Source organism: Mus musculus, chromosome 11 (assembly GCF_000001635.26).
Source record: "Mus musculus strain C57BL/6J chromosome 11, GRCm38.p6 C57BL/6J".
In the NCBI taxonomy this organism is placed as follows: domain Eukaryota; kingdom Metazoa; phylum Chordata; class Mammalia; order Rodentia; family Muridae; genus Mus; species Mus musculus.
The window spans coordinates 72,857,713-72,872,243 of NC_000077.6; the positions used below are offsets into that span (position 1 = coordinate 72,857,713).

The following is a 14,531-nucleotide window of genomic DNA, read 5'->3' on the forward strand; positions in this document are numbered from 1 at the left end:
GCCAGCCCCCGGAACCACAAATTCTTAACTCAAAATATTCAACATCCCCAATCGAGTCTTTGAGTGACTCTCAAACTTCTCGCTGGAACGTCACAGGCCAGGCCTCCATCATCTGCAGTCTCTCAACACTCTTATCTTCCAAGCTCCCACAGAACAGCTCACCAAGCTTTGAATACTCAATGGCTTTTCTAGCCCAGAGTTCCAAAGTCCCTTCTACAATCCTCCCCAAACAACGGAGTCAGGTCCATCACAGCAACACTCCACTATCCTGGCACCGATAGGTATTAGGGTTTCTATTGCTATGCTGAAACACCATGACCAAAGAACTTGGGGAGAAAGGAGTTTATTTGGCTTACAGTTCCACATTGCTGTTCATCTTGAAGGAAGTCCAGACAGAAATTCAAACAGGGCAGGAACCTAGAGACAGGAGCTGATGCAGAGGTCTTGAAGGTGTGCTGCTTACTGGCTTAGTTGGATGCTTTGAGATGGTCCAGTGGGTGGTGGTATTCTGTGGTATTCTGTGGTATTCTGTGGTATTCTGTGGTATTCTGTATGGCTCTAAGGTCTCAGGAATGTTATGGAGTTGATTTTCTAAATGTACAGTTTCTGCTTTCCTAGAAGAGTGTCACTGAGCACGAACGCAAGCAGTCTCTGCAACTCACTTTCCATTCACTCTGCACATATTTTAGGTAAGTTTACTTTTCTTTATTTGTCAAATACCTTGGATTTTTGCAAAATTATTATTATTATTATTATTATTATTATTATTATTATTATTATTATATCTATATCTTCTCATGTCTTTTGGAATTGTGCTTTCTCTGCTAATATAAAAGGCTTCAGTTTCTGAAGTTTTTCCTAGGTGTAAGAGTCACTAGAATAGTGATGTACTTGAAGTCACAGTCATTATAAAAACAGTTAGTTATATTTGGGTCCACTGTGGATCCTTTCTGAGTGTTTTAGTTTCTAAGGGAATTTTAAAGGTAAAAGCTATAATTTAAGGAGGATCAGGTCTTATATTTAAATCTATAAATGTAACTACTTAAAAACTAACTACAAAACAGCATAGAGGCACATGCCTATAATTCTAGCATTCAGGCAGTGGAGACAGAAGAATCTCTGAGAGTTTAAGGCCAGCCCAGGCTACATACATAGTGAGTTCAGGTCTGCCTAGGCTACATAGAAAAACCCTGTCTCAAAACAAAAACAAAAACAAAAACAAAAACAAAAACAAAAAAGACCTGGGAAGAACTGAGAAGATAGCTCACTTGGCAAAGTGCTTACCTTGCAAGAAGACTTGAGCTCAATCCCCAGACTCCACATTAAAAACAAAAAAAATAACAGCAGCAAAACAGAAATGGTGGTGTGACATGTAATCCCAGTGCTGGGAGGCAGAGAAAGGGAAATCTCTAGGGCTTGCTGGCCAGCCAGCCAACTTTGCATGTCCCTGGCCAATGAGAGACCCTTTCTCAAGCAATCAAAGTGGGCAGTGCCTGAGGAACAGTTCACAAGGTTATCTTCTAACCTCCATATACATGTACACACACGCACCCACACCCCACGCCCCACATACACAGACACACACACACACACACACACACACACATACACACACACACACACGTACACACATACCTGCAAAACAGCACAGAATAGTGATTTTCAGAAAGAAGTTAAGCAGGAGTTGGGAGGACTTGGAGATTTGTTGGTGTCAAAGATGCTAGTGGATTTGCATATAAAGGACAGCACAGCCTGTCTTCCTGACCCTTGACATTGAAATCTGTCTATATTCCTTTTGGGACCTTCAAGGTAGAAAACATGAAAATCCTCAGCCTGTACCCATATGTTGACATGTTTGTGTCCTTTCAGTGATAAGGATCCAGGAGGCCTTCTGCTTTTACCTGAGAAGAGTGACCTGGCCACCATGAACACCAGTGAAGTCCTGGCTGTCATGAACACCCTCCTCTCTGTTGCTGCTCGAGAGGTACCTAGTGACAGTGATCTGTCTGTGGTCTTTCTGTCCTGCTTTCAGGAGTGTGGTTATGCCGGTCACCATGTCTTCCTTGTAGCCCTCATTTGCAATATGAGTACACTTTGATATTGGCTGCCTCACCTGTGCACAGAGGTTTCCAGCCAGCCCCTGCAAACAAATTAAGAGATTTTTGTTTACCTTAGCAAGGACTGAAAACACAAGAGTGCTAAAACTTCTGTAAACAGAGGGATGGACATCAAGTGCCCAGTAGTATTGGTCAGTGAGCCCAGCAAGATCTGATTTGTTTGTTTGTTTGTTTGTTTGTTTGTTTCGAGACAGAGTTTCTCTGTGTGGTCCTGGCTGTCCTGGAACTCACTCTGTAGACTAAGCTGGCCTCGAACTCAGAAATCCGCCTGCCTCTGCCTCCCAAGTGCTGGAATTAAAGGCATGCGCCACCACTGCCTGGCTAAGATCTGATTTTTTTGTTTGTTTGTTTTCTGAAAACTTCTTTGATTTTTTTTTTAATTAAGATCAGTTCATGCATTTTCAGCCCTATCAACTCTGACACTATAATCTCTTTATCTTGTGATGGTAATAATTTATATGTTGTGCTTCTTAGAATGTAGCCCATGCTGCTACCAATAAGTCTTGCCTGACAGAAGTTTGGTTTCCAGGTCCCACCCAATGCTGTTCATTCAAATCCCTAGGGAGAGGCTCTGAGAAAGCCTCCTTGGCTCACCTAGTAGCCCAAGGTTTCAAGGGGCTCTTATAGTAGGAGAATCGTCTGGGCCCCAGCCTTGAGGTATTTGGAAATGTGCTCTTCAGAATGACTCATCTTATATCTTGTGGTGAACTTAGTGTCTTTATTTAGGTTTGTTTGTTTGTTTGTTTGTTTGTTTTAATTCATTGTTTTTGATGTTTTTGGTTTTTAATGCAGTCTCATCTAACCCAGACTAGCTTAACGAGAATGACTTCAAATTTGTGAGTCTTGTGCTTCCACCTCCTGTGTGCTTTGATTATAGGTGGCATGTGACGGCACACTCAATTTATGCACTTCTGGGGATGAAATGCAGGGTTTCATGTGTGTTAGGCAACTGACATGTGAACTGAGCAACATCCTAGCCTTGATCTCCTCCAGTTGTTAGTGCTTTCCTGTTACTAATTTGTTTTTAAAACCATCTTCAGTAGTAAACTAATAGGCAGTTCCCTTCTCTTGTAGCCCTTACTGAGCATGTAGTCTAACTGACTCACCAGTAGTCCCAGCTTCACTGAGGCTGACCACTGTCTAACTACCATGTCTTCAAACTAATTCATTTCTGTCATTATAGTCAGTCTGTTTTTGACATTGTGTCATTTTTGTCATTTTTCTGGACTCTCTGCTGTCCCTGAATCTTCCTTATAAAGCTCACTCAAACTACTTGTTACCAATGTGTGCTCTCCACTGTGGGTGACTACTGCTCACTTAGTGTCCACCTCTGTTTCTGCCATTTCCCCTGCATTGAAGCTCATTTCCATCCTGTATGTTCCTCAGATGTGAGTCTTTTTAAACTCTTGCCCTCCCAGTCCTGCTGAGATGGAGAACTTCAGGGATTCTACTGGGCTTCACTTTGCTGATTGTGCTTCCCGTGGGAGGAATTACTAAATGTTGGAGCCAGGACTAAGAGCTGGGCTGTCTTGTCCTCTTTTCAAAAGATCACGCTTGTTGTAAGCTGTAACTAGAGAAATGAGGTGGCATTTTTGCCAAAGAATTCCCTGTAAGCCTTAGCACTTGGAGATGAGTGCTTACCCAATGTCAGCCCTCACACATCTGAGCTCACACAGATGGAGCTGGATTGCACTGAGCCTTCTAGGGAGAGATCAGTCAGCTGCTATCATAGTTCCCTGCGATATTGTGACTGTACAAGAGAGGTAGAGTTGGATTAGGTAAAAGTGGTCAGAACTGCTTACCTGAAGTTTTCTTCTGTTCATTCACCTGTATCCACTGGATGCCTGCTGTGTACAAGGCCCCGAGCCAGGCACAAGGGATATAGTAATAGAGGACCCAGTGGAGAGGAGAAGACATGACATCAGTCTCACTATGCAGTCATGCTGTCAGTGCATGGGCATGTGGGAGAGGCTGGGAAAGACACCTAGCCCTATCTAGAGGAGCTTGGAAGGCACTTTGGAGAAGGTGATGCTAGAGCCAGGGAGAGACAAAATCTAGAGAAGATGGTGGCAGTGTAGGCAGGCGGGGCCTGTGACAGATGAGGAGCACAGGTGCTTGAAGAGAGGAATGGCAGTGTGTGAACTTCAGGTGAAACCAAGCTGCACACTCTAGGAAGGAGTCAGTGCTGGGGCTATAAGATATAACACACTATGGTAGTTGAAGCTATGACTGGACAGCTTTATGGGCAACTGGAGGACTTCTGCAAAAAAAATGGCAGTTGCAAGAGCAGGAAGGAGTCATGGGCAAGATTTCAAGAGAGCTGCAGCTCAAGGAGGAGGAAAAGTGAGGGCATGAGTGAACAAAATGTCTGAGGGGCGGGAGAAGCTGTGCCCTCTAGGCGATAACTGGTACCTCTGAGTATCCCCAGAAGCAAAAGAATGAGAGACTGAAGCAAAACCACAATAAATAAGGCACTTTTACATTTTTAAATTTTATTTTTTTATTGTATGAATGTGAGTATTTTCCCTGGTTGTATGTATTGTTCATGACATGCATGCCTGGTGCACTTGGAGGTCAAAAGAGGATATTGGGGGCAGGCTATTGGGGGCAGGTATTGGTGCCGCACACCTTTAATCCCAGTACTTGGGAGGTAGAGGCAGTCAGATCTCTGAGTTTGAGACCAGCTTGGTCTCCATAGTGAGTTCTAGAACAGCCAGTCTACATAGAGAAACCCTGTTACAAAAATAAAAACAAAAACAAAAGAGTATCGGATTCCTCGGAACTGGAGTTACGGATGATTATACTGAACCTAGGTCCTTTGCAAGAGCAACAAGTAATATCAACCACTGAACCAACTCAGCTTTCCATCCGTTAAAAAAAAAGTAGACACAGGGGTGGTGGCACGGGCCTTTAATCCCAACACTTGGGAGGCGGAGGTAGGTGATCTCTGAGTTTGATCAAGCCTAATCTACAGAGTGAGTTTCAGGCCATCCAGGGCTACACAGAGAAACCATATCTTGAAAAACCAAAATAAATAAATGAATAAACAAACAAAATGGTGTCTCATGCTCTGGCCAGTCTGAAACTCCCAGAAATACACCTACCTCTGCCTCCTTAGTGCCAGAATTAAAAGTGGGTACAGAAATTCCCAGCTATAAAAGGTACCTTTTAGAAAGAGAACGGATGGATGCAAAAGAGCAAGGATGGATAGATGGAACACACACACACACACACACACACACACACACACACACACACACCTCTATTTAAGGACTGATCTGACTGAAGTCAAGGCTCCCTGCCAGTAGCTCTTTGATGGCTTGGTTTTCTCTCTCCTCTCTAAATGGAGCCAACATAATTTCATTTGGGTTCCCTGGTTTCCTTTCTTTCCTTGTTATTTTTATATAGAGTGTTTGCTTTACCTTACAGAATCATATGCATGCAATCCTCTGTGACATATTTGCTTTAATGAGCATTGGTTTTGAGATTCATTAATGTTGATATGTGTGCTGTCTTTCATTTGTGTCCAATGGCCTTTATGACATGTCGTCATTTATGTTTTACTTTAGAAAAATAAATGGTTTGGTTCTAGCTTGGCGAAGTTGATTCCACAATGGTGCCAACATAAATACACTTTTGATCTTATGTATAAGACTTTATCTCTAGAGGTCAGGTGACACCCCCCCTTCACAGTTTCACGAACAGAGATGGTGGTTAGACAGTCCATAGAAAGATGAAGTTATTTTAGGGTAGAAGAAATTTGATCAAATACCCAGGAAGAGCCACAAAGAAAAGATATGAAGATCTAAGAGCAGGAAGAGATCGGCAGTGGGAAGGGTCCTTGGGGTGCAGAAACAGATGGCCTATGGAGGAAAACTGTGTGGAGAGGGGCGTTCTCATAAAGCAATCTTTCTTGCTTTGCTACTGGGTTGACTATTCGCTATATCCATGGTTTGGGGTTTGTTTGTTTGTTTCTAGTGACAGTCACTCTGGCAGAGATGTCTCTGAATAGTCTTGTCTGGACACTCTGTCTGCTTTCTTGCAGTGTGAATTGTTGATGCTCAATCGGTCCCATGGGGCAGTTGGTTCTGTACTCTTCTCCCTGTTCTGGTCTGTGCAAGGCAGCCTGCTCTCCTGGTGCTTCCTGCAGCTCAAGAGCACAGATGCTGCAGCCAAAGAGCTCGCCATGGATCTTATTGAAAAATGTGAGTGTCAGCAATCCATGACCACAGACAGGTTTCTGAATTTGACCTGGTAAGAGTGCTCTTCCTCAGTAACTCATGTACTCGTGTATCAGGTATGCATGGGGCTTTCTGTATCACAGCCTTCTTAGCAGGGCTGATTTTGTCTTTTTTCTTCTTTAATACAGAGTTTCACTACTATCCCAGGCTGACCTCAGACTCACAGTTTTCTGCCTTAGGCCCATAGTGCTGGATTACAGGCATGTGCCTCCATGACTGGCATAGCTTCACTTAGAGAAATGTTATCTCCATTTCTCTGAAAAGTAACAAGAACTAAGGCATAACTCACTTTAATATCAACCTTTACTGACATCTAGACTGTTTTCCCTCTCAGAAACATTTGCCTGACGTCTAACAATCTGGTCGAATGCAGAACCCCTAGCTTCTGTGTCCCTCAGAGCCGTGGTTCCCACTGACCTAATGCTCTAACACTTTAATACAGCTCCTCATGTCCTGGGATCCCAACCATAACATTATTGTTATTTCTACTTCATAACTGTAATTTTGCTACTGTTATAAATGGTAACATAAATATGTGTTTTTCCAATGGTCTTAACTGACCACAAGTCGAAAACCACTGCTCTATAGCTTCAGTTTTTATGACAATTAAGCAAGTGGTGTTTTTCCTATATCAAGTATTAACTTCTCCCTTTGTTTTTTGGTAGATGTGGGGCAGTTTCTGGCAAGCATGAGAGTGATTTTGGAGTCCCTTTTGTCACAGTATAGTGGAAAGACCATAGTAGAAAAATTATGCAATTCGGTGTTTTCCATGGCAGCTCGTCAACTGGTAAGAGAAAATGGGGGCTGTTTGTAATTAGCAGAGAGGGGTATTTAGCCCAGAGATAGTCTGAAGTGTATACTAAGCTCTCTATTCATTCCCCTGCAGGTCATCTTCCTGCTAGACTTCTGCACTTTAGACGTGTCCCACTGCACACTCCTAAGAGAGTTCAGCACCCTCACAGAGCTGTTGAAGAAGCTGTGCAGTGACCCTGAAGGAGGCCTGAGCAAGGTGACTCAAGGTGGCCCTTGAACCTGATTTTCCTCTCCTGGGAGACGGTGACTGCTCTGGTTGATGTCCCACTTGTAGATCAGTTCTTCCAACAAGGGTAGTAAGTGCTGACCCTTGTTGATTTGTCAGCATCAGACCCAAAGGAAGCTACGCAGCTAATAGCATATGAAATTACATAAAGTTCATAGCAGTGAGTACTCAGCTGAAGTCTAGACATCTTCAAAGACAAATTAGATTTGGAAGTCTCTTCTTTATTTTTCAGTATACAACGTTCTTAATGGTCTGCACTCCACAACAGCCCTGTGGCAATAGAAAAGACACATAACATTTAGTAGGTTTAAAAGAGTCAGAGAAGAGGGCAGAAGTCTCAGATATGCCATAGTCCCAAATAAGAATGTTAAGCCTATTGAAACTCTCAAATTCAGGGACTTTTTTGCTTTTGTTTTTGTTCTTTTCTCCACTGAAAAGTCATACTGTAATCATTTGTAAGAAATGGTTCTATCCTGGCTAAAGACAGAAGGTGGTCACAGAGCCTCTGGAATATGGTAAAAGTGGGTATGTGCTATATGGAGTGGTGAACAGGTGTTGGTGTCTATATGGACTGCAAGGTCAAGCCTGTTAGCCCTGCACAGTGGTCTTTCAGAGCTATTAGAGCCCATGCTCCCACAGCTCTGAGAAGCAGTCTGTTGTACCAGCTGGGAGAGAGTGATTTGAGCTGTTTTCTCTGACTCCTTTGTCTTCCTAGTTGGATGTGGAGACCTGGCAGCAGGAGCAGCCTGTGGTATTGCATACCTGGACCAAGGAATCCACCCACAACTATGAAAATAACTGCCATGAAGTGTCTGTCTTTATTAGCCCAGGAGCAACTTATTTTGAGGTGGAATTTGATGAGAGGTGTGAGACTGAGAAAAGGTGAGACGCATGGATTCCTTTCTCAAGCAACAGGGGGTCAGAAACAAGCAAAGGAAGTAATGGGAGCTGTGTCTTCACAGGTACGATTATTTGGAATTTACTGACTCTAGAGGTGGGAAGACACGCTATGACACCAAAGTTGGGACTTATAAATGGCCCAAGGTGAGTGGCATTCCCAGAAGGAAGTGAAGTACCCCCTTTGGTAGTTTTTCTCCTTTTGTTAGTCCTTGGGACAATAGAACTGTCATTCTTGACCAGTGGAGCTAGGAAAAGGGCCCAGAATCCAGCTCCCAGTTAGTTTTGCTTGGTCTCTGGGCAGGAGGTTGGGAGCAGAGACCTACATAAGCATGGTCACTGGCTGGGAAGGTTGCAGACAGGTGGTCACTCAAGGTTTGCCAAGCTCAGCAGCCATGTTCTCCTCACTTTGCTTCTTTATGAGTGCAGTTATGAATTTGGGGGCTTAGTTGCACCTTTGTACATTTGTCCTTTAGTAGTTTAGACTTCTGGAAATAGACACCCCTTCGTAAATGGTTTAAATTTCAAGTTGCTTGCTGACAACTGAGGTGCAGCCCCCTGCCATCTCTTTGACCACATGACTTCGTTTGTCTCTAGAAAGTGACCTTTAAGGATGGCCCTCGGCTGCAGTTCCTCTTTCATTCTGACAGCAGTAACAATGAGTGGGGCTACAAGTTCACTGTCACTGCCTATGGTCTGCCTGATGTTGCTGTGTCTTGGGGTTTGGACTTGCAACTCCTTGTCTCCCGACTGATGGGGCGCCTTGCTTCCCAGTGCATGGCACTCAAGTCAGTGCATCGTAAGTCCACAGCCCGTCTCCTTCCTTCTTCAGAACCACATTAAAGAGCAAGGTGGAACTCTTATAGGCGGTCCTCACATAGTGACAGAGCAAAGTATTGACAACATTCCCTGTCAGTTTCTACTACACGCTTGAAACCATTGTCTGGAAGGTTCTTGACTTAGGCTCCAGCCCTCATCACAGAGGTGCCACTCAGGCCTCGGTCCATGGAGGACAAGTGGGCAAGAAGCCAGGTTGTAGCAAGCATGGTGATGTTTATTTTGTAAATAGATTTAGTATACTCCAGCCAGAACAGAGATATAGGATCAAATAACTTTGTGCCCTGTAAGTGAATATTTATGTTGTCTGAAGATACAGAAATAATGGCTTTGTCTTATAATAATTTAACTTGTTATTAAGCTCATCAAAGATTTGGAATAAATCTTTTTAAGACTTACAGAACAAATCTTTCTGTTTGCAGGCCTGATGATTCACACCTTAAATTCCAGCACTCAGGAGGTAGAGACAGGTGGATCTCTTGAGTTTGAGGTCTGCCTGGTCTACATAGTGAGTTCAAGGACATATAATGAGACTCTGTCTCAGAAAATCTTTTTCTATTTTATTATCTTTTTAATATCTTTCGTAAGTTTTCCCATTGTAAAAGTAAAATGTCATAGAAAAATGACATATTGGAAAACAAACAAACAAACCCAGAACAATAAAAACCTCTTCTTCCTCACACCAGAATATGACTGTGCTCAGTGCCTTTATACCTACCTAGATTTTGCTTCTGTGTTTAATTATGCCTAGGGTGAATGTTTAATTACATTGTGTAAACAACTGTATAAATGGTGAGTGTTTTTCTGATTAGTATTCCGACCTGGCCTCAGCAGGCCAGGGAGGTGGTTCACACTACATTTTCCACTTAGCAAGCACACAAGTCTCTGCTGTGCTCCCGGCAGGAGGACTTACTCTCAGGCTGAGCCTCCGTGTGTGCTCATGAGGTGGCTCAGTTCCATTCTCAGAGGTATAGGGGAATTTCCTCCATTTTTTTTTTCTAAAAGTTTCTTTGTCAACTCACAGTTTTTTTGTATTAAATTAAGACCAGAACTCTCATGAGCCGCCCTTTCTCTACAGAGTTAGGCAGTAACATGGCAGTATCCCAGGCAAAACTGACTTCAGTCCTGAACTCTCCATTGTGGAAACCTGTCTTCAGGCATCAGATTTGTCCAGAGTTGGAATTGGAAGCAAGCTGGCCCACTCACCCACACAAGGATGGGAAGGAGGTATTTACTGTTCTGACACTGTTGTATTTGGGTGGGGGGTTGTGCCCCGGATCCACTGCCTTAAGTTATAAATCTCTGTGGACTGCCAGCTCCTCGAGGCCAAAACTGCAATTGTTATTTTTATCCTAACTGTTCAACAGGGACCTGAATACAATCTGTGTCTGGAAGTGTGGAATGAATGACTGTTGAAATATCGTCTGTGTTCAGTGACTCTCTCTCTCAGTCTTCCCTCACAGACAGGGGGCTTTGCTTCTAGTACCTGCAGGGTCACACTTTAGATGACTGCTGTCTCCTGTCCTCCACTAAACAGTAGCACTTGGGTTAGGTGTATAGTATTTTTTATATGGAGCAGGTTTGTTCCCTGTCTCTACTCACTTCCCATTCCTCTTTTCCTCCTTCTTCTCCACTCTCTTTCTCCCTCCCAAGTTACCCCATGATTTATTTCCAAACCCAGTGGCTCTTCCTCTTCTAGTGTCCACGCTCTCTTCTCTGTAAAATCTGCTGCCCACCCTTCAGGCCCTGTCCTCCTGTCTGTGATGGCTCAGTGTCTTTTCTCACTAACTGCTTTTGCTTTGTTGTCCTTTCCCCTCCTCTAAAGGGTCGGCTGTATTCAGGCTTCCTTTTCTGTCCCATACTCACCCAACACTTCATCTTTTTAGTCCTTGACTACTGTCCCACCTGTGGGACTAATCCCATAATCCCTCTGGCACTTTCTCTTCCAGCTCTGGTCTTCTCTTATGGATTTCCATTTCTACACCCTGCCTCTAAAGTGTGAAACTAGAATGTCTCCCCAGCGGAGTTGTTCAGTGGTCATTATTTGCCCAGAACTCAACCACTGCTCCATAACCTTCTTCATTACTGCCCTGTTCTTGCCCTTCTGTGCAGTCAGCTCAAGCCCTGTAGACTCTTCCTTATTATGTGCATCTCTGCGCTTCCCTCTGTCTCCATCTTTATCCAAGCCCTCTCTTTGCACCTGCATTATTACATCCGGACATACCAAGGTTTTTTTTTGTTTGTTTGTTTTCTTTTGTTTTTATTTCTAATCACTGCATTATCTTGTCATTCCACTGCCAAGCACCATTAATGGCTGGCTCCCCATTGCTCACAGGGTGAAGTCTAAACTCCTCAGTGTGACAGTCAAGGCTCTCTACAGTCTCCTTTCACCTTACCTATCTGACTCTAGTTCCCACCACTCCCCAGCTGAGACTTCAGGCCAGGTCAGTCTCCCCGCTGACTCTTAACCTCTGTGAATGGTTGTGTCTCAGGGCCAAGGCATCCCTTACTTTAGTGTCCATCCCTAAGCCTGTGTTCTTCAGGAGGCTTTTCTTAGTTACTCTGACCTACCAGGAGCCCTGCGAATTCTCAGCACTGGGTACCCCTCTAGGTATTTGGCACTGGGTGATCTTTTGCTTTATGGTAGTGATAGTTTTGATGCTCTTAGGTTTTATTTGTGTTTACTTTTTAAACCTGTACATCTGTCTGGTCTCCCAAATAGATTTAAGCTTCTTGAGAGCATGCACCCTGTTTTTACTTCTGCTTTGTCCTAGTAGGTGCTCATTGGACTTTTTTTCTCCAAATGAATGTGTTAAATGTGATGGATTCTCTCTTATTCCTAGGTCAAGAACATCCCTGATGATCCCTGCCGCCATTTTCTCCTTGATTTTGCCCAGTCAGAGCCTGCTCAGAACTTCTGTGGGCCATATTCAGAACTTTTCAAAGGATTCATACAGGCATGTAGAAAACAGGCCCCAAAGACAGATATAGTTGCTGGTTCCACTATTGATCAAGCTGTGAACGCCACCTTTGCCGCTCTGGTGTATCGCACTCCAGACTTATATGAGAAGCTGCAAAAATATGGTAACTCATATTACAGGGAATATGTTTGATCTGAAGGCTAATTACTAAGGTTTAAGAAGGCCCATCTAAGTGAGGATCTAGAAATATTTAAAGATATTAGCCCATATCTGTAACCTAACTTTGTCAGTTCTACTTTGCCAGTTAAGAGATTAATGGTTAAGCCATGCGTGGTGGCGCATGCCTTTAATCCCAGCACTTGGGAGGCAGAGGCAGATGAATTTCTGAGTTCGAGGCCAGCCTGGTCTACAAAGTGAGTTTCAGGACAGCCAGAGCTATTCATACAGAGAAACCCAGTCTCAAAAAAAACAACAAAAAAGAGAGAGAGAGAGAGAGAGAGAGAGAGAGAGAGAGAGAGATTGATTAATGGTTAATTTATAATTAGCTCTTAGCAGCTTACAGTATGTGTCAGGTAACTATGATCTGCAAAATTAGCAGGTACTTTATCCACAATTCCCATTGAAAAGTGCCAAGAAATTTAATTGAAAGAAAACATAGCTCATAGCTTCAGCATGCTCAGATGCTCAGACAGCCTTTCTCTACTTCTTTTCTTCATTGTCCACAAGGAGGGAGGGTCTCTACATCTTTATTCAGAGATATGTGTCCTAAACGCTACAGAAGGCTGAGGTTTAGATTTCCCAAGCACTCTGGCAGAGTTCATGGTCTTTTGAGTGCTGATAGAGAAAGCAGGAGCAGATGCTTCCCATATTAGAGCATGTGCCTGGCTCTGCCCTGACCACATGTCAGGATCCCTGGAACCTGTGGGGCTCAGTCCTTTAGCTCTCGCTTTATTTCCCCTTTGCCAAAATAACTAAGTTACTCCTTAAGTCTTACGTATTTTTAAAAAATTACTCAAGTAAAACTATGTTAAGCCATGAATGATACATGGAAGTGTATATATATCTTTACTGAGCAATGGGTAAGCAGTTATCTGCATGTTTTGGGGAAAGAAATTCTGTGTTTTTATAGTAAGGAAGCTGAACTATTTTTGTTACTCAAGGGACTTTTTAATTAGAGGGATGAAGACCCCATGAGTCAAAAGCTAAACACAGAAGATGTTAAGATGGGAGAGTGTTCATATCATGTATCTACCTCATATGTGTTTGCTATAAGAATCATTTGATCAAGGAAGGAAACAAGAAATATCCTGGTATATACAGGTTATTTCTAGAATATCTTTCCTTGTTTGTTTTGGTTTTGAGATGCTAGGGATCAAGCGCAGGCCCTTGTAATGCGAGGCAGTCACTCTGCTCTGAGCTGTATCCCTAGCCTTCCTTACCAGTTTGAAAAGGGCAAGTTTTGTCTTAGTTCTTTCTACAACCGTTTTTTTCTTTTCTTTCTTTTTTTTTTTTTTTTTTCTTTTTTAAAGACAGGATCTCACTCCATAGTCCTGGCTGGCCTGAAACTTTCTATAGGTCAGGCTGGCCTCAAACTCACAGAGATCTGCCTGCCCCTGCAGTAATTACTATTCCTGGTCCTTGGCTACTGTCTTTATGATACAAACATCACACCTAGGAACCATTTAAGAGTTGTTTAGAACTGAACTACATTGAAAATGGTCTTTGTAACTATTTTCCTCATTGTTGTGTACAAATTGTGTTATTACTAGTCTTTTTGAGTTGCCTTAATTCCATGATACCATGCTGTGACCCCTTCTGAGTCAGGAAAACAGCATGAGGGCCAAGACCATGTCTTTTTCCCAGCAGTACACTCCTGCTGCCTGATGGAGAGCCTGATTTACTCTCATGTAGGATAATAGCTTTTGATTTTGATGAGAAGAAGCAAACTTAAGAGATTTTTCTTAATTTGGGGGGGTGGTATTTTGATAATTAGAAAAATTATATACATTCTTATAGATACTTACAAAGTAAAGAAAAATTAAAGTAATATGAACTAGTCTTATCTCATAGTACCTCTTCAAACATTTTTCTGCATATCTACCTGGCCTTAAATATATTCATGTGTGTATATATTTAACCATCCATGTTTTAAAGGTAGTCTTTTTAAAATCAGATCATTTTGTTTCATAAACTGCTTCCCATGTCAGAGTGTATTTTTGTAACTCTTGCCCAAGCTGGCTGGCTACCTGAGGAAGCCCCTCATCTCTGCCCCTAATTCTGGGGTCATCGTGTTTACATAGACATACACACTTTTTATGTTGGTGTTGGAGATCCGAAGTTCCTATACTAGTGTAATTGTCTTACTCACTGAGCCATCTGCCTAGTCACATGTCAAAGATTTTTCTTTGTTTTGTTTTGTGTTTTGAGATAGGATGTCTCTCTGTAGCCCTAGCTGTCCTGAACTCCCTCTGTTGACCAG

General features: G+C 42.9%; 1 protein-coding gene across 5 annotated transcripts in view; it reads left to right on the top strand.

Moving 5' to 3' along the window:
• Positions 1 to 14,531, top strand: part of Zzef1 (zinc finger, ZZ-type with EF hand domain 1) — a 130,971-nt gene that overhangs the window by 61,563 nt on the left and 54,877 nt on the right. For 2 of the 5 annotated variants that reach the window (XM_006532601.4, NM_001045536.2), the window contains exons 17-26: positions 619 to 689; positions 1,870 to 1,984; positions 6,163 to 6,322; positions 7,024 to 7,145; positions 7,245 to 7,367; positions 8,113 to 8,279; positions 8,360 to 8,441; positions 8,892 to 9,093; positions 10,210 to 10,358; positions 11,975 to 12,215. In XM_006532601.4, the coding sequence (XP_006532664.1) occupies positions 619 to 689; positions 1,870 to 1,984; positions 6,163 to 6,322; positions 7,024 to 7,145; positions 7,245 to 7,367; positions 8,113 to 8,279; positions 8,360 to 8,441; positions 8,892 to 9,093; positions 10,210 to 10,358; positions 11,975 to 12,215 (1,432 nt within the window). Of the gene's footprint in view, positions 1 to 618; positions 690 to 1,869; positions 1,985 to 6,162; positions 6,323 to 7,023; positions 7,146 to 7,244; positions 7,368 to 8,112; positions 8,280 to 8,359; positions 8,442 to 8,891; positions 9,094 to 10,209; positions 10,359 to 11,466; positions 11,576 to 11,974; positions 12,216 to 14,531 lie in introns of those variants that run through there. The other 3 variants (XM_006532602.4, XM_011248827.3, XM_030245704.1) reach the window with 3 other exon arrangements.